Source organism: Phasianus colchicus, chromosome 14, assembly GCF_987193195.1.
Source record: "Phasianus colchicus chromosome 14, bPhaCol1.hap1.1, whole genome shotgun sequence".
Taxonomy (NCBI): Eukaryota; Metazoa; Chordata; class Aves; order Galliformes; family Phasianidae; genus Phasianus; species Phasianus colchicus.
The window spans coordinates 4,822,041-4,841,342 of NC_143449.1; the positions used below are offsets into that span (position 1 = coordinate 4,822,041).

A 19,302-nucleotide genomic window follows, 5' to 3' on the forward strand; every position below is an offset into this window, starting at 1 on the left:
GGCTGTTCCAGGTTTCTGCTCCTGCAAGCCTTCCTTCCTGGTGCAAACAGTCCTGGTGCGTGGGAGAGTGGGCTTACTGGGAGAGCACCTTTGCTTCTGGAGTGCTGTGCCTGAACCCTGGTTTAGGCTGGCTCTCTCAGGACAGAGGAACTAAGACAGGGTGTGCTGAGAAGTGGTGCCTGTAAATGACTGCGCCATGGTGATAAGCATGGTGCTAAGCAATGTGCATGAGGGCTGCTCCCTATAGAAACGTCCTGTTGACTTCGAGTGCTGCATGGTGCAAACCCTGTGGTGCAGTGAGTTGAGGATAACTGCTTTGACTATGGGTGACTCCAGAAGACCAATGTTAATTTTAAAAATAGATAAAATAGGCCAGAAGTTGGCATTTTAGAGCTAAAGCTGAGAACACTGTATATAAGTTATTAAGATAGAGTCTTGATTGTGTTATTTCTTTTGGGTTTCCTCAAATCTGGAATTCCTATACTCTAGAGCACCTCTTGTTTGAAGACAGGTAGAGGAAGCTGGGGTTGTTCAGTCCGGAGAAGGCTCAGTGGAGACTTCATTGCAGCCTTCCAGTGCTTAAAGGGAGCTTGTAAACAGGAAGGAGAATGACTTTTTATGTGATGGTGATCACAGAAAGGGGAATGGTTTTAAACTAGATGATGGGAGATTTAGATCAGAAGTAAGGAGGAAATTTGCCAGCCAAGGAGTGATGAGTCCCTGACATAACTGCCCAGAGAGCTGTGGATGCCCCATTCCTGGAGGTGCCCAAGGCCAGATTGGATGGGCAGCCTGATTTGGAGGGATGTGTCCCTGCCCACAGCATTGGATGGAACTGGATTATCTTTAAGGTCTTTTCCAACCCAAGCCAGCCTGTGATTCTGTGCTTTTATGATGCTGTGATTAAACAAGCTGCAGACAGTCAGAGAAGCTCATGCTATCAATGACAAAAGAAGCTGGTATTTCATTATAGGAACATTAACATGGCAACTACACAGATTTCATGCATTTACTTTGATATGAAGAGCTACAGGTCCTTTTAGAGAAGCAGCGTGGGCAGGGCTTCATCAAAAAACATCTGTGTCCTTTTGTTCCTTTCTCCAGCCCCTCTGGGCTCAGCAGAACTGACAGCCCTGTCCCCACCAGCCCTGGAGCTCCTTCTCCTCCCACTTCCCATTTGAGCCCTGGCTCTGCTGCTGCCTTGGTGGATCCACCAGAGGACCCTGTGTCCTGGCCCTCCCATGCACTCTCCTACCCAGCACAGGCGATGCTGCTGCTGGTCCCAAACAGTGCTGCCTTTACCTCAGCCAGTCCCTCCCCTGCTCCCTGGCTGTGGCTGTGACAGGCCTTCTGCAGCAATAGATCGATATCCCAGGCCATTTAAAAATTCCTTTCTTACTACAGCATCCTTTTGGCCTCCCTGCCTCCTCATCCACCCAACACAGTCCTCATGCTGGGTAAGCACGCAGCCCAAGCTGCTCCCATCAGCTTTCTACCACGTACCCCTTCCTTCAGCTTTAAATGCTCCTTCTGCTCCTCCGCTTCACTCTCTCCTCCTCTCTGCTGCATGTGCTGTTTTTTTAAATTTTTTTCTTGCACAGACTCACACAGTCATTCATCAGCACCTGTTTGAAGCAGGCTGGGAAATCAGATCTACTGAACGTACAGATGCTTCATCCATGCTGCTCATCCCTTAGCACCACTGCCTTCACCCACTCAAAGTGCAAAGGCACAGAGCAGCACGCCTTTTCACTCTCACACTTGCTCTGATAAGTGTAAGAATCTGTGCACAGAAACAAGCTGTGGACCAGCATGTAGTGCCACAAGAGTTGTACACATGAACCCTGAATCAGAAGTATACTTCAACACTGCCAGCAAACCCACTGCGACATTCACACTGAGAAGTACTGTTTGAGGACCTCACTTTGATGTACGGAAGCACTTCTTATGACACAATCAGTAAAATCCCCAAGGCGTGGTTTAAAATAAGACAACCTCACATGCTGTCAGTTTGCACCTTTATTTTTTAAAAATGAAATAGTCAAAGTACTTTCTTTTTCAAATATCGACACATAATATATTAACTTTTAATATTTACAGCGTGTTGCTGGGATGTTCTTGTAGAAAATGCATGCTTCTGGTCTGAAACCCAGAGCAAAATGCATCAGACCATGTAACTGCAGCCATGTAACATAACGTGTACAGTATCCAGTCACTATTCAGCACAGGAGTTAGAGCAGGAATAAAAAATTGGGATCTATTGTTTCCTAGCAACAAGGCTGAGGCCGTTATAACACAATTTCTGTAAGATCAGAACCTCTAACTGGTGTTGGACAGAAACCGAAGATCTTGGCATACATTGTAAACATTTTACTGTTCATGAGAAAGCGAAAAAGGAACGTTACTTTGACATATATTGTATGCTATGCTTCTCTTCTCTTTTATCGACACTTCTGCCTGAAGAGTATGAAGACTTAATGTGTTATCATGGTTCATACAAGTAAAATACTGTCAAGGACACGATCTGATATACTAACATTTATTAAAAGGCTAAAGTCCACCACGAGATCTAAGGAAAAACTGGGAACTGCCGAACGCGTTTCCTTAGACAAGGAATGGCTGGTGGCCAACGTATGGGCGCGTGCCCGATGCCACCGCCCCGTTCCTGCTGAGCTGTGGTTCTCCTCACAGCCGGGACGCTTGTGACCTGGTGATGGTTTGTGTCAAGGACAGCTTAAATAACAGTCAGTGTTTGTCGGGAAACCCTCGCGGCCGGCGGTGTCGGCTGTGCTCCCCGCAGCAACCAGCACCTCGGCAGGACCCTGCCCTTCCGCCTTCGTTCAGCTCCAAGTGCAGCCCCTCTGCCGCCTCTTTCACCCCGAGCTCTGTGCCTTCCCACAGCACCGAGCAGCGCCTGGACAGATGGACGGACAGCCCTGAGGACGCCAGCAGTGAGCGCCCGGAGCAGTGCCCGCTGCGGCAAGGAGAGGCTGTGCCTGGTGGGTGCAGCTGGGAGGGCACCGCGGAGCTCGGCCTGAACAGCCGGCACATGAGTACCGAGTTGCACATCGACCAGTTCATATATAGGTATTTGGCTATGTTCTACATATAGAGCTATATATATATTTATACCTTTGAAATGTTGTAGGCTGGCTAAATAAATAGGAACGCAAAGGAAACGTTACTCGTACACACTATTGGTTTGGCTGTCATAAAAAATATACAGCACGTATCTCTCATGGTAGGTACTTGGCTACAGGATAGTGTGCAATAGTGGGTCTTATCTTTTGTTTTATTTTGTTATTTTATAGTTTTATTTATTTTTTCCTTTTGCAGAACCTTGTTTGCAGTGCAGAACGCTAGCATCAAATAATCTGATTTAAAGAACGATACACATTTCCATGCACTTATTTTTCCTTTCTTTACTTTTACTCATTTGGGTCTCTAGGTGATAGTGCAAAATTAAAAAAGCAAGAAAAAAAGGAAAACTGCAAAAAGAAACCAAAACAAAACCCAGTGCTCAGAAATTATTCTAGCTACTAGAAGAAGAAAATGGAGACTGAACTGTTCCCTGCCTCCATCTGAGGTTGTTCATGGACACAGTGGCCCACAGCTGTTTGCTGTAGCTGCAGTTCTCACAAATCACTGCTGGCCCATGTGGTGCTACGACTTCAGCCCCCAGTGCTCATTCATTAATGAATGCTCTTTAGCACTGCCGACTCAACACGACACTTCTTTTTAGTTTCCTGAATTTCTGAAACTGCTTTGATAAAGGCATTTTTTTCCTGTTCTAACAGGGCCGAGTAATACCACCAGATTCTTCATTCATCCAGATTCTTGTAAGAAATACTATTCAGAAAGATACCTTAGACTGTCCACCCAGGAACTGGGAAAATGCCAAACCTACTCTTAGAGACAAACTTGTAACACTTCCCACTCTTTGACCTTTTGGCATAATCTGAGAACAACAGTAATCAAGGCAGTATTAAAAAACACAGCTGTAGGTAATACAAAGTGCATTTCCTGCATATAATACAAATATAACTTTAAGAAACTAAAGGCACAAGCTAACTAAATAGGTATTACATACTAGAAATGCACAGTTCAAGGTAAGTCTAATAGCTTCAAAAATTTGTTTATAATGGATATTTAAAGCAGTTTGAAAATGATACGTCATTATTGAATTGCAAAAAAGTATAATTGCTTAAAATATAAGTAAAATAGACTCTAATATTTGACATCTTGGATCAGTGATAAAATACATCATCACGTTTATGAATGCACTCTCTATATACAATTCATAAATTATTTTTCCATTGATTAAAAGCATATTAGAGGCTCAAGGATTCAAAGGTCCATTTTTAGGCTGGTGTGGAGGTATTCAAATTCTCCATGATTTTATGGAAAATTGTGTCAAACGGAACTGCTGTTGGCAGCTCCAAATCCTGTACAACAGTTAATGATGAGCCTGAGCAAAATGTGTTTTGGTCCACGGGTCCCCCTGGCTGGGATGGAGGGTGGTCAATGGGCCAGGATCTGCTCAGCCTGACCCCGAACCTCTGAGCCGGACTCTGCACCCCTAGAGCTGCTCTGGCAGCAGAAGGAGTAGAGGGAGTCTGTGCAAGGCTGAGACCCAGAGGGTCCAGGTCTCAGGTTCCAGTTCAGGCTCATCCCTAACTTTGGTACAATCTGCTCCACCTGCCCAAAAACAAGGTGAAAAAAATGAAAATTTGAAAGGGAAGAAAGACAAAGAAAGCACTTTGTTGGCTTCGGGAAATGTGAGCAGAAATTGCTTCAATATATTCCTTATGTCTGTTTTGAAAGAAATGTGCAATAACATCACTGTTACAGATACACAGGTTCTATAACAAGACTTCTAGCTCTTTTGGAAAGTCGGCAAAGGAAATGTGCTTACCCAGCCTCTCTCCCAGGCACCCTCCCCCTGCCCATGATAATCAGGTCTGTTAAAATGACAAGTGAAAAGAAGGATCTCCTACTCTGCTATGAGAGAACTGTGCCAGCAGCGCATGATACCTTGGGAAATAAAAGTTTCTGCCCATGCAATATAATGCTTTTCTATGTGCTCTAGATATTGAGCTGAAAAGTGAAGAATCATCCCCGAAATGTTCTACATTTATCAACATATGTACTACCCACACTTAGGTTCATCAACTCCCAACCCACCAATCTTCTTCACACTCGGAATAATGATCAATACAGTGGGATTAGCAATTTGAGATGAAAATAACATGATGCCTAAACCCAACACCACCACAATTTCCAAATGATGTGTGAAAAGAAGGTCCTGGCCCAAGGACTACAGGCAGGACTGATCCCGTGCGGCTGCTCAGTGCTGCACCGCGCGGACCCTCCTGGCTGAATAGTGAAGGTTGTCCCAAAAGCACTGAGCTAAAGCCCATTCTGGAGCCTGCTGATGTTGGTGGGAGGCTCGTGCTGACTCGTTGCTCACCATGTGCTGTTCTGGCCGACCCTGGAACCTGGCTGAGCCCCAGTCGTGCAGGGCAAGCCCTCACCCCCTGCCAGATCTGCAGCTCCACGTGTGCTGCCTGGACTCCACAACCAGTGCCAGGGGAATTCTTGGGGAAGAGGCCCCTGAACGCAGATGCAGACACAACGTGGCGTTCCTCACCGAGTGAGAGAGAGGCAGCTATGGCCCGGCAAAGACAAAGCTCATGTGGGGCAGCCTTTAAGCGCTGCATCCAATAAAAGTACTTACGTACTGTATCTAATAAAAGTTGGGTTAGAAAATCCCATAGATCACAGTTGTGACAAATGACATGTGCAGGGTTGGTGAGCAACTACAAAGTTTCCGTACACAGTCTGGTTTTTGAATGCAATCCCTTGAACCTATGGGAGATCTCAATGGGATAAAACTACCCAGTAAGCATAGGTTGCAGAATCAGGCTCTGTAACCTCTTAAATAACTGGTGAATTATTAAACCACCACCAACAAAAAAAGAAAAAGTAGTGTTTCTTTAGAAGAAGACAGAGCATGCTGCGCTCACACCTGCCCTGCGCGCTCTGCTTCTGAAAGGTTTGAATACTGCCACACAAGAACTAAAAATCTTCACTGTAATCTCTCGAAGAGTTAAACGAACAATATTAAAATACCATCTTCTGTCACATTTAAAGGCAGTTGGATATGTTTTTTCCTCTATATTTATATATACAGAGTTCTGATCTAGAAAAACCAATACAATAAACCATTTTACGTTTAAAAACAGGCAGTCTTTGGTGACGCAAAGGCAGAGATTTTCTTTGTTACCTTCTGCCTATTTCACTCTGTCTCATAAAGTGAATATTATTGGCACTGTCAGAAAGTTCGAGATACTGCTCCACTGACAAAACAAAATATCCGTCGTAACCTTGTACCCGCCCAGTGTTTAGAAGCTGCTGTTTCTCTCCATCTGTCCATGCCCTAATCCCCTCTTCCCCTTCCTGCAGCCGTCTCTGCTCCTTAGTCCAGGCCTGAGCCACAGCTCTCTGCCTGGCTACCTCTAGGACATGGTTCTTTTCCTCTTCCACGGTCGTTCCGTAGCGAACGTTAAAGCACAGTGCGCCGTGCTGCAGCTGTATGTCAGCGAAGCGTCTAGTCCTCCCATTGATCACGGAAGTCATTTGCGACACTGTGACATTCACACCGTTCTCCAGGATGCGTCGTCCTCCAGTGTTGCCAATTAGGGCCAAATCTTCTTCCAGAGACCCCAGCTTGATGAAGTAATGCGTGTCCCGGCCCTCTATGGTGAAGTGTAGGTTCTCCAGATAGTGAGCGTTGTTGAGTATGGCAGCGATGCGCCGGCTGTCCTCGTTGGCCACACCAATAATGTCCGCTGTGACGATGCCATCCTTGATAGCAAATTTGATGCCTTTTCCAAACACTGAAGGAATAGCTGCAAACCTCGGTTGCTTCACTCCCTCGTAGCACTTGCCATCACTATACCTGGGGGTCATAGGAAGTTGATCCAAGGATATAAAGTTTCGGAGTTGCTTCTGTAGCTCACACTGAATACCAAGGATAGTCTGGAAAAGAAAACACCAACAAAGTTTGCAGGAGAGAAAGCTCACAGTCTCACAGTCCCTACCAGTATCTTAACTGCTTAAAATGGATTTGCAATTAATTTGCAAACCGTCATACATATCTGTAGAGCCTGGAAGTATGCACAGGCTTTCTAATTACCAAAGGTACTACTTTATATCCCTTGGACTCTTCGGTTTCTAGAAAACAAAAGGAAAACGTATTTATCACAAATGCTATTCTCATATTTATCTTCCCCCCACTTTTTTTTTCCTCTCCCCTGTTGTCCTCTAACAGCTGGTCTTTTGAATTGTAGGCATGGGAAAATCTGAACTGAAATCTGTACTCTCACGCAATTCTAAGCCAATCACTTGTTCATTATATCTTCTGTAAAGTAGCACTAACAGTTTATATAGCCCATTCTTTAGGGAAAGCAGGCTGTGAAGGTCTCAAGATGCTAGAACAATAGGAACCAGGTAGGCACATCAGATCTGTAGTTTCCCCCCCCCCACCGTGGTGCAGAAGAAAATCTCCCTCCAGCTGTCTATTTGTCTGTCAACACAATATATATCATTATACTCTTCTTGTGCCTCTGTTATAGCTTCTTCAATATCTCAGTGCCAATTTTGCATGAAAATGCTCCACGGACATGACCCTCCATCCTTCTGCACTCTATGTGGTCATCTATGCATGGGAAAAGAAGTGTATTCAATGCTGCTGACGTGAACTCACAACATTTTATGCTTCCTTTTCCTGGCTGGATAAGAGAAAGGCATCTATTCTACCTCTTCTATGTAAAATTATCTTTCTTTGTTAACAGATGCTCTTATGATTAAATGCAAAACATGAACACCTGCTCAGAACATCAGTAGCTGGCCCTTACAGTGATTGCTGGACCCTGTGAGCTGCTGCATAGCACTTCTTCAGTGAAAATTAGCCCTGGAGTTTTACAGACCCTCCACAAACCTACAGTAACATTACTATTTTCCTGCAAGAACTATGCAGAGGAGAAAACTTGTACAGTTGTTTGTATTCTTAGTGATTTTGCACCTCTTGAGGCATCTTTACTAAAAGATAACAGTTGTTTTAATTCTTAAATTCCATAAAATTCTCGCAGTTCATTCAATTTGTGCATGCTTTTATCCATTTGCTGAAAAGTTTCTTCACTGTGTGCCTAAAAGCTTCTCATTAAAACTGTCCTCCACTTGATGCCAGTAAATAATGTGACAACATGAAGGCTTCTAGTGTAGTTAGACTATTATTTGCCTTGTCAATCAAGCAAAAAATACAGCCGCATTGTTTCCTTGGTCTCCAGCATTTTCTAATCAAATTGCTTACTTTAGAAACAGAAGCAATTGAACAGAGTGTTTGCTAACCTTTCCAGGATCCCACTCCTGGGTTTTTGTTTGAAGCTGCAGAAGTTCATATGTTGTCTCCAAAGCTTCAATCTCTGGTTTTGGAAACCCAGGCAGTACATTGTGCAACTGAAAACCAAATAGCTCTAGCCAACTTCCAATGTCTACAAAACAAACAAACAAGAAAAAGGGATTCTGGAAATGAGGCATGTAAATCCTAGAAAACATCAGTGTAATTTGCAGAAATCCAAGCTATGCAGAAAAATGATTTCACGTCAGTTTGTTTTCAATACTGGTTACAGCATTTGTTGTAGGAAAGAAATCATATGATTATAAAGCATGGCAATAATCAAATCAATAGTGTACCTACTTTCTATTTATAATGGAAAAAAACTTACATTTTCTTCCCCTTATTTTAGCATTTAAAAAAGCAGCAGATACAACTATTAATTATTTTAATGATTACCAAAAAGACTAAAAAAACAGATAAAGCTCTGTAAGTTGTTGGCTACCAAAGGTATACAGTAGAGCCAAATACTAACTTCTTAGATGTCTGCAAAGGATTTCTGGAATCTTGAATCCATACCAGAATCTTACCAAAGGCTGTATTGTCATGAGAAATATGTTACTTTTACCTGTTGTATACTTAGCAACATCTTGGATCCTGCCAACTGGGTAGTTGTTTTCAAATGAGTAGAGATTGAACGGTTGTGGGACAGCATTCAGGTGTTTCCATATGTGATGGTTTGGTGTCGTCCACCGACCAGCGATAACATCGTAATCCCGCTGACCCAGATGAACCAATTTGGTGAGAGGATCATAGAGCCCTCCATGAAAACCAATGACAACCTGGAAATCTGGATTAGTGTCCTGGTAGATCTCTCCATATGGGGTGTACAAAATTTCTTTTATGACTTGGCCCCGACTGCTAAATACAGCTAGAGGTGTTCCAGTGTTATCACAAGCAACATAATATTCTTCTCCACTGCTTAATTCCATTGCAATGAGATGACCTTGAAGATCATAATACAGAGATGTTATTTCTGAGCTGCTATGATTGTACAAGTGAGTAACTCGTATTGGGTTGGAGAGATCAGCATAAAAGAACTGCAGGTGTTGTCCCAGGCTTGATTTGCTTGCAACTCGTCTTCCAAGACCATCATAACAGTACTGAACAGTCCAGCCAGACACTTTGTTGTATGCTTTGTTCAGCAGACCATTAGAGTTGTACTCGAAGATCTCATTGCCTCTTTGCCTGAGAAAACCATCTTCATCCATTTTATATTGAATTTCTCCAAGTCTGGTAATGCGATCTCTAAGGTCGTATCTCAGAGGAGTGAGGCGTGCACTGTTTCCATGGCTCAGCAAGTTGATGTTGCCGTTAAGGTCGTAGCTGTAGCGCCACTGGGTTTTATCATTCACAGACACAGTCTGAAGCTGACCGTCAGCATCATACTCATAAAAATACCGTGTGATATTGGCATCTACACCAACACGGATATCACAGATCACCATACGGCCCATATTATCATACTGGATAGTCATCCAGTAAGCAATTGACTTGAGAATTTCATACTGAACTTCAATCACCTGGCCATTGGCACTAAAAATTTTGGTATGTTTCATCACAGTGGTGGTTATAACTTGATTTAAATCATAATTAATGACACTGAATTTCCCAAATTGTTCAGTCCTGCCAGAGACATCAACGTAACGGTACAGATCGATGGGCAGAGGCGTCTCGTTTATCATGGCCTGCATACTTGTGACACGGAAATTGTTGTAACTGTAGTCAAACCTGGCATTTACGAGCCCTTCTTCACTAAACCTGAAGATCTGGCGACCGATAAGTGGACCTGTCCACAGCAAACAGGAGAAAGAGGAAAAGCAAGAAGAGAAATGAATTACGTCTATAGAACGCTTAACCCACAGAACTGGCACAGACAAGCTACGAACTCAAATAAGCCCTTGAGCCTTATTGCTATTTGACTGTCTCAGACAGTACCACTAACTATGTTAGATTATTCTCTCACAAACTTTTATTAATGTTAGCTCTACGGAATATTTATATTTTATTAACATTTGTTTAAATGAATGCTTTTTTATTCATAATTACGATTTCTATTTACTTGCAAGATAATTCTATACTGAATTTATTTTCCATGGTGATTTCCTTCCTTATATGAACAGTTCTTTTGAATTTATGTTACGTTATGGTATAAACAGGGAAACTTGAAAATGCAATCAATAAAACAACTTGATTTAGTATTTAGCAAATATCCACACAGTGGAATAAAAACAATCAAACACTGTAAGAGCTATTCCAAACCAAGTAATAAAAAGAAAACTGTATTTCAAATGGGGCAGCTATATATGCCTGTGGACACAGACATAGACACACACACACACACATTTTTCTATTGAAACATAAAAAATGAGAACTTGTAGACATAAAAATAATGGAATTTCATGACAGGTAAGTGCAGAATCGGGGCAAAAAAATTTAGCAAAGTAGTTATAGCTAGACAAACCTGTTTGCCTGTATCTGATGGTGCAGATGAAGCCATCATGCATTAAGTGTATGGTTTTAATAACGCCAGAGGATTCCTCGTAGGTAAACGTGACTTGAGTAGTGTCATAAAGAATCTCAGAAAGTCGAGACTGTTTGGAGTACTTATAGAGGACTCTGCGTCCCGTCCCGGGATACAGCGTTTGCAGAAGCCGTCCATCTCTGGTGACGTCCTGTATGAAAGCCGCACCACTGTCCGGCGGGGTGTAGATGTTGCGATAGTACCCAACAGAGAGCATGGTCTGCAAGGCATGGCGTACCATGCTGGGCATGGTGACCGACAGCAGGTAGTCTGACTGGTCATATTCAAAGATGTAGCGGCGCTGGCTGTGCAACAGGAGCATCACAGACTGCAATCAGACAGGAATGGCGGTGTAAGAGGCTGATGGAGCACTTTATTATTCATCAACTATCTGCTCTTGTAGGTTGCTCTTACTGTCTGTTTAACCCCAGGTCGAGCTTTCAGCTCCAGCAGACCTGGCCAGCAAGGTGACGTGGAACAGAAGGAGAATGATAATAGGGCTAGAGGTAAGGACCCCCAAACTGGAAGGCAGATGTGGCTCTCACTGGCATTTCAGCCTCATGCTGACTTGCTGCACTACTTTGAAATATTTAGGTCAGCCTCTAAGGAAACTCCAACAGAGGGGACCTCACTCCTAGGTAGAGCAGCTGTACCAGCAGATGTTTCTGCAGGAGGTGGAAAGGAGAAACGTTCAGTGTTGTGTACGTGGTGTTTAGCTTTTACTGGAACTGTGCACAGTTCTAGCCCAGCCCTACCCCTTTTTTGTACATCCTCACACTGTCTCACAGCATGCATGCTAACTCTGCTCACACAGATGGATGAAAATGGACTGCAAGTTCTTTGGTGTGACTACTTCTGTCTCTGTTCTTGTTTTTTTTTTTTTTTTTAAATATATACAAAGATTAGGTCCCCAGCCTGCAGTAAGGCACTGGCTGAACTCTCTCCTAGCACCGATGTGATGCCGCTCTCTATATACTGCTCCCATGCCTGTTTTTAAGCTGTCTGCCATTGACAGGATATGAATAACAAGATCAGAAACATCACTAATATAACTTTAGTGCCCCTCTGTGTCATTTTACAGCACTTTGAGGCTTTTCCACTTTTGTCCAGAATAATGAAAAGACTGTCGGTAGAATGGTTGGAGACTGAGTATCTTGTCTGGCTTATTAGGGGACACTATAAAGAGAAAACAAAATAATTCCCTAATCATATTGTAGTAGATTTTTCAACTATTTGCACAGACGGGGTTCTGATTGTTTTAAAGAGTTTTGGAGGCGGACTCTCCGTGAAACATCTCTCAAAACTGTCACTTTGCCAAAGCAGCCAGAGCCTGGTCAGCCGCACAGACTGGTGCCACATTGAGTCCAAGAGCCGCTGGCAGCTCCTCGCGGCTCTGCTGGGAACAGGCAACTGCTGGGCACGGCCACTAGATGTCATTTGTGCCCAACACATGCACGCAGCCCTCGGCCAGCTCCCACGGCAGCGAGCGGCAGGATTTGGGAAGGGATCTCGGAGTGAGCAGAGATTTGGGAACGCCATTGGCTAATTGAGGAAAGTGACCCAAAGAAGGGAAAGTGAGAATGATGTACAGGGCCACCATCACGGAGCCTTTGAGAACACAGATCGCTGGGACCTGGGAGGTGGAAATCTTTGTGAAGATACGTAATTAACTCATCAGGTGCTAATAAATGGGAAAGTAAATAAACAGGCGTTGGAAGAGATCTGTATAATTGATTTTTTTGATAAAAGGAATTATTGGTTCTTATGAGGTTTCAGACAACATTTAGTAATCATTACTTAATTAACACAATGAGCTATTGACTTTAATGGGCCACAAAATTATATCTCCATGTCTAATTCTGACAATGAATTCATCTTCCTTTGGCACGAGGAACAAATTGTGATGGAAGTACATTAAATAGCTGGGAGATTATGTCCATGGTGTGTATGACTTTCAATAATTTAATGACAAGTTACAGCATAAATCAGGACTGCTGCTACCTAGGCCTGTAAGCTTCTGTCATTTGCTTCGACGTGATCAGGATCTGACCACTTGTGCAGAACTCCAGAATGACAGCTTTAAGTCCTACGACTTTATTTATCAGCTCGTCATAAACTATGAGCAGGCAAAGTAGTTGAGAAGATAAAAAAACATACATCTTTCCAAAATTACGGTCCATTAGGCCCAAAGAAAAAAGAAGAGATTCCTCCAAAAGGCATGTTGCCCAAATATTTGGAGGCTGCACAAATGCCTGTTTACTTGCAATTTGCAGAGCATACAGACAAAAGGAGCCCTGACAAATTTATCTGAACCGAACTTCTGAAGCTTCCAGGGTTTGCCAATCTTGTTAACAAGTGCGAGAACCATACTGCATGCAGACAAAGAAAGAATCACATTTTTATGCATCTTTTTTTTTTTTTTTCTTTCCTCTGGGTTAGATATAAGTTTTTTTTTTTTTTTTTTTGAGGATCAGGCTTAAATACATTCAAAATAAGTACAGCAAAGTTTATCTTAAAAGTACACATTTGGAACTTTTTAATATATAAATAACTTCAAAGTCATTGGATTTCTTGCGTGTAACATCCGCTATCAGTTTTACCTCACCTGCCCCTTTCTATCCATTCCCTGTGGTAAACAGGTTCAGAAAACCGTTCCGCAAATTCAGAATATATCAAATAGTCTGAGATGCTGCCATTCAAAATAAAAAAGTTTTGAAGGACACCGAATATAATCTCACAGCGAGTTGTGAAAGCTTTCAAAATACAGATTTTTGGATTTGAGAGACAAAACGATTCTGAATGAGATGCTGCTACTGACGAATGTGATGCTGTTCTTCCTAAGACTGTACAGCATTTATTCCCCCATTTCATGACTATTACCTACAGTCATAAATGAAAATTACAACACTCAGGCAGTTTAGACATGAAGTCACTATAAAGGCATGGCAATAACTCATTTTGTATTAGTTTATGTTTTTTCCCCATAATGGGCATCATAAATACTAAAGTAATCCTTCTGTTGGCAGGATCCATCCCTTTTTGACAGCACTGAACAGGTGCTAGCTTGCCCTCACCGCTGTGTAATTCTGACTTAAGCGAGCTGTGTTTGTTGGGAGGAAACAATTCCACTTCAATGACTTTTTTTTGACTACGTCACACAGAGCAGCAATGCGTTTTTCATCAGTGAGAGTGTCCTTTGTGCTTGGACAGAGATGAGGAAGCCCTTTTACCAACTGATTAAACAAACCTAAGGTGCTGATAACTTTCTTCTGAACTCATCTATGGCAGACTCGAAAGGATGACACATAAGTCTGAGAGTCTTTGTTTTGGTATGCATTTTCTGTAAGTCTTATATCCTATTGCAAGAGAGAAAATACTAACATAGCTCACAATATGGTACCTGTATCAAAACAAACATTCTTGTGTTGGTACAACAACCCACTTACCTTTTCTAAGTACGTGTAACTCCATATTTTGCCATCTGCCCATGTTCTGGAAATGATGTTTCCGCTTGGATCATACTCCATTTTCTCAGTCCAGGTTCCTCTTTGGATATAGGTCACTAATCCAGAGTGGGAATAAGTGATGTTGACCTCATTGTATTTGCTGATGGGTGACCACAGAACTGGCCGCCCTGTCTGGTCATACATAATCCGAAGAGTGAATTTTCGATGATCATCATAGATCTTTCCAGTTCTGGTTACATGATCAAAATCAATGGAGAGCAGATTTCTATTGTGGGCCTAAAAACAAAGATAGAGGAAGAAGATGATATACCTTAATTCCAGATGACGGAAACATTTCTGCTTCGGCTCTAATCAGAACAGGCAATGCTTTAACGGAATGATTGACAATGTAGGGCACACTAAAGACAAGAAAACAGAAAAACGTTCAGGTGAGAAACAGGAGGACCAAGAAACAAAATGCTGCTTGCGTTCAGTGTTACATATCACACTGCAGAATGCTTCCTATTTCCATATACTCAGCTTTCTTTTCCTAACCTTTTCAGCGCTCATCTCTCCTACAGAGTGTGTGATACCAGCCAAAGATGCGTAGTTAAGCCCACAAATTAACAAACCTCTTCTAACTCACCTCCTCTATCCTAAGCTCCACTAGTGCAGTGGGTCAGCTGCTGCTCTGGAATAGCCCATCCAGGTCACATACCAATGTGAAGAAGGAAGAGCTGTGCTTTTGGCTCCCAAAGACCCTGCTCACTAGTGTCCTCACACTTCTTCACAAAAGCAGCCCACTCCCAAGGCTTGTGAAAGCTGGTGCCTTGGCAGGGGAACAGGCTGACTGCCTCGACCTGCTAGTGCTTGTGGTCCTACAGGGGGTGGCCCAATCAGAAATTAACTTAAAGACAAGCCAGACTTTTGAAGACAAAATATGTTTCTCTGGTGCTTCCATCTACCTCCTAACATCACTCAGCCACTGGGCAGTCACTATTCAACTTCATTTAATTCTGAATTAGAATTTGGGGAACCATAAAACACTGCTCGTTGACTTGTCATTTTCAGATCAATGCCCAATGAACTTATTGTATTAATTGACTGCTTTTTGCCTAATCACTTGTATTAATGTGTTCCGATTAATACATTTCTTACAGCTGAGATGATGTCAGCTCAGGTGCCAGAACTGCACAGCACAGTGCCTGCTTCTCCTTGAGAGCTGGAGGCGTTGCAGTAAATAGTTAAAAATATCTGTTTAATAATTCAAGCTGTGATGGTACAGTGGTTGTGGTTAGAATGAACATTATTTTCATTCCCTTTTCTGTTTTTAGATACAAAATAATTTGGAAATCTAGAAGAAGCAGGTGTTCTTTCTTCAACTACCATTCCTGTGGTTTTATATACACACATGTCTAACTTTAATACTGTTCATTTACAATAGCTGTAAAATACCTATACACCCCTGTAGACTGCTGTAACTATTACAATTTATGCTCTAATGATAGTTAAGGAGCCCAAGTAAAATGTGATGCTCAGTTCAACTATATTTGCTTGCATACAGTCTGTTGGATTAAGTTTATGTTAATATATTTCTTTGCAAACTTCTTGCAATTTCTGAAAAAACCCTCTTGGTGGTAAAATATCTGAAAAGCAAGCAGGAGATACACCCTGGCTTATGCTCATTTACTGTATATGTACATACTTATGTTCTTATTGCTAATATTATTATTATTATTGTAAAATGCAGCTAGGAGCAATGAAAGTCTTGAATACAAATTGCTTGCAATCTAATTTTCAGAGACAATATAATGAATAAGAATGGAAAACACGGAGAGACAGAATTAGCAGTGAAGAAAAACAGCAGCATCATTTAAAGGCTCACAGTTGAGCACTGGAAGGCCTGGGCACAGGTGCCCCATCCTTGGAAGCACCCAAGGTCAGGCTGGTCCAGGCTCTGAGCACCTGAGGGAGCTGTGGTGTCCCTGCTCATGGCAGAGAGGTTGGACCAGATGGCCTTTAAAGGTTCCTTCCAACTCGAAGGATTCTATGACTCTATGATGATTCTGTGACAGTTAAAACAAGGTTTGGAGAGGCATCGTTGCTTCTTTTATATTCTGTATTTTATGTCGTTTGTGTTTACTTGCTTAGATTAGATTTAAGTTAAATTTAACACCCTTCTTAAGACAAGATGCAATGATACATGAGTAGCAGGCTGCATTTCAATGCTGTCATTGAAATGCTGATTTCAAATCCCAGTGGCTTCCTACAGATAACTCCTCCAATGTACATGCAAGTCCGTAAGGAGCCCCTGTGAGAGACTGGAGCTCATCTGTGCAGCTGCAAGCCGGTAGAATCTGGTTCCTGAAAGCAGTGTTGGGTCCAAATTCTCCAAATTCCAGCTGATGAAAATAGGGAGAAAATTCAGCTGATTTCAGTAGTCATGTTAGTAGTTCATAAAAAGATACATTACATATTTTTAAACATTTTTTGGCTCTATTTCTATTGATCTGGTTGCCAGAAATTTTGCAGTTGTGAACGATTGCATAAACGTTCACTTCTCTTGACATTCACTCTCAAATCTAAACTGTCTCAGATATGAAATCAGATGAGATGATTGTGTATTTCCTTGTCTGTGTCTGGACTTGAGTCAACGCAAACTGATACAGGGTGGCTGAGGATTTGACCTTACCATTACAACTTGCTGCAAGGCTGGTAAATAAAGGGAGATAATTTGCTAAATATGATAATAAACGTAGCTGTCAAAGCCTAAATTCAAAGGACTTTTGTCTTGAATTGAGGCCAATGAGTTACTTCCATTTTTGTTATTTAAAAAGTAAAAAAAAAAAAAAGTGAGACTGGCCAAGCATTCAATTTTCAATTTTGTAGATATTCAGTTATAAAACCTGGCCTGCATCCAACGCCAAGTTCCTCTAACTTATGCAAAAGACAGGAGGGAGCAGAGCTGAATTCTAATCAGTATATTACTATGCATCATGCTCATTGGTTTTAACAACAGCTCTGCTTCATTTTTAGAAGTCAATTAAAATAGCACTTCAATTGATAAAAAGAAGTCCTGCTAGATGAAGACTGATGTTAAAATGCCTGATTGTACATAGATTTATTATTAATATAAAATGCATACATGTCTACGGACTGTTTTATGTACTTTCATGAAGTGCCAGGGCAGGCAGTTCTGCACTTAAAGGAAAACTCTGATTAATTCCTGTTTCCAACATTGATTTAGATGCTGAGATAAAGTTAGCTGTCTTTCCCAGCGTTTCCATTAACATACTCATGTCTGCTTTAATTCTAGAGCAAGGAATATGTATCATGCAAAAAGAAAAAAAAAACAACAAAAAAAACCCAACCCTTTTTAAAACCCAACTTTTATCACATTATTGGGAATGTGCTAACAATGGCCTCTTTCCAAAACTTATTTTACACTAACAGTGTAACATGATTTCAAGATGGGTTTTAATTGTGGTTAGGAATTAAAAATGTTAGGAACTGGCAGAAAAGGAATAGCTTTCGTCTCTTCAACTAGGTCATCCTTTATCTCATCCCCAGTGACCTGCCTTCTAATTTACACCTCTTAGCATTCAAAGCCATTTGTTTCAGTGACAGTATCAGGACTGATCTTTAAGTGACATCTTTAAACTTGATTTCTATGCTTTTTTATTTCCCTAGAAAACTTTTCCATTGTACTGTTTTCTTCCCTTAACTGAGGGCTCCTGCAGATCTGTTCATTTCCACCGAGAACTAGTCCAATCCCCAGAGCTTTTCTTTACATTTATTTTCAAAGTTCAGCATAGTTCTTTTTGCCCTACATTGCAAGCTTTCTAACACACTTCCTATTGTGTCAGTCATGGCATATTAAGTGCTTAGCAACTTTTTTTTTCAAGCTGGAGCTCACTAGAACTCACTGGAAGTTTTCTGTAGGTCTCATCAGAACCTCATCCAGGATAAGGGCTGCTACTGATGCTACGTTTTTTTTCAACAACTACTCATGGAAAGGATTTGTCAACAGTGGGCCTTAAGTGCCTTTCAGTATTGGCTCACTGATTCAGACATTGTTCAGGTAGTTTTCCTCCTGATGTCCTGCACGTTTCCTCTAATAAACAAATTTCCAAGAAAGACAGCTGTCTGTGGGTATGTTCTGCTGCTCCTTTGCCTCCCTCTCCAGCCTCACTGTTCTGGCTTCTTTACACCATGCTGGCTCCCAACTCCACCAGCACCCCAAGCAAACATCTCAGTGCTAAAGCTGAACCCTGGGAATCACGTATTTAACCTCTCCTCCAAACTCTATTCATTGGCCATAGAAGCCTCAATAATCCATTTGTCTTCTGTGCTTATTTGCATGGTTAATCTTATGCGCAGAATACTTCTTTCTGCTATCAAATCCTCCTTTAATATGCTGTCCCACCAGATTCCTTCCAGCCTTTCTCTGACAGCCCTCAGACAGACAACTCTAGAGCTCGGTGCAGTCAGAGAAGGGGAAACAGCATAATGCAGGCAGCTGACTTTCTTTTGGGTAGGCGAGGGTAATGCATAACCCCCCATCATCTTGGGTAGGTATAAAAGGAAATCTGTAATTCACAGAAATAACAATGCAATGTTCAGCTGCTGCGATGCTAGTGGATATTTCTGGAAGGACCAAGCATACAAATGGCATACTGATATTGTTCTTACACCACAAACTTTCTCGCTGGAGGGAAGATGAAGGAGGAGGAAGAAAGAACACAAGTGCTTCTATGCACCAGCAGACTGACTCTGAGGCAGGTCCATCAGGTGAACTCTAGATAGCTTCAGGTTTTCAATATTTCACTGAACATTTTATGCCTCCAGCCAGAATCCATCTAATCCTGACCAGT

General features: G+C 42.0%; 1 protein-coding gene across 2 annotated transcripts in view; it reads right to left on the bottom strand.

Annotated features, from left to right (window-relative positions):
* Positions 1-1,841: 1,841 nt before the first annotated feature.
* The window catches only part of TENM1 (teneurin transmembrane protein 1), a 322,708-nt gene continuing 305,247 nt past the window's right edge, over positions 1,842-19,302 (bottom strand). For both annotated transcript variants that reach the window (XM_090150010.1, XM_031602762.2), the window contains exons 28-32: positions 14,429-14,725; positions 10,923-11,310; positions 9,027-10,247; positions 8,413-8,555; positions 1,842-7,041 (exon numbers count right to left, since the gene is read on the bottom strand). In XM_090150010.1, the coding sequence (XP_090006136.1) occupies positions 6,283-7,041; positions 8,413-8,555; positions 9,027-10,247; positions 10,923-11,310; positions 14,429-14,725 (2,808 nt within the window). In that variant the 3' untranslated portion in view covers positions 1,842-6,282. The remainder of the gene's footprint in view (positions 7,042-8,412; positions 8,556-9,026; positions 10,248-10,922; positions 11,311-14,428; positions 14,726-19,302) is intronic.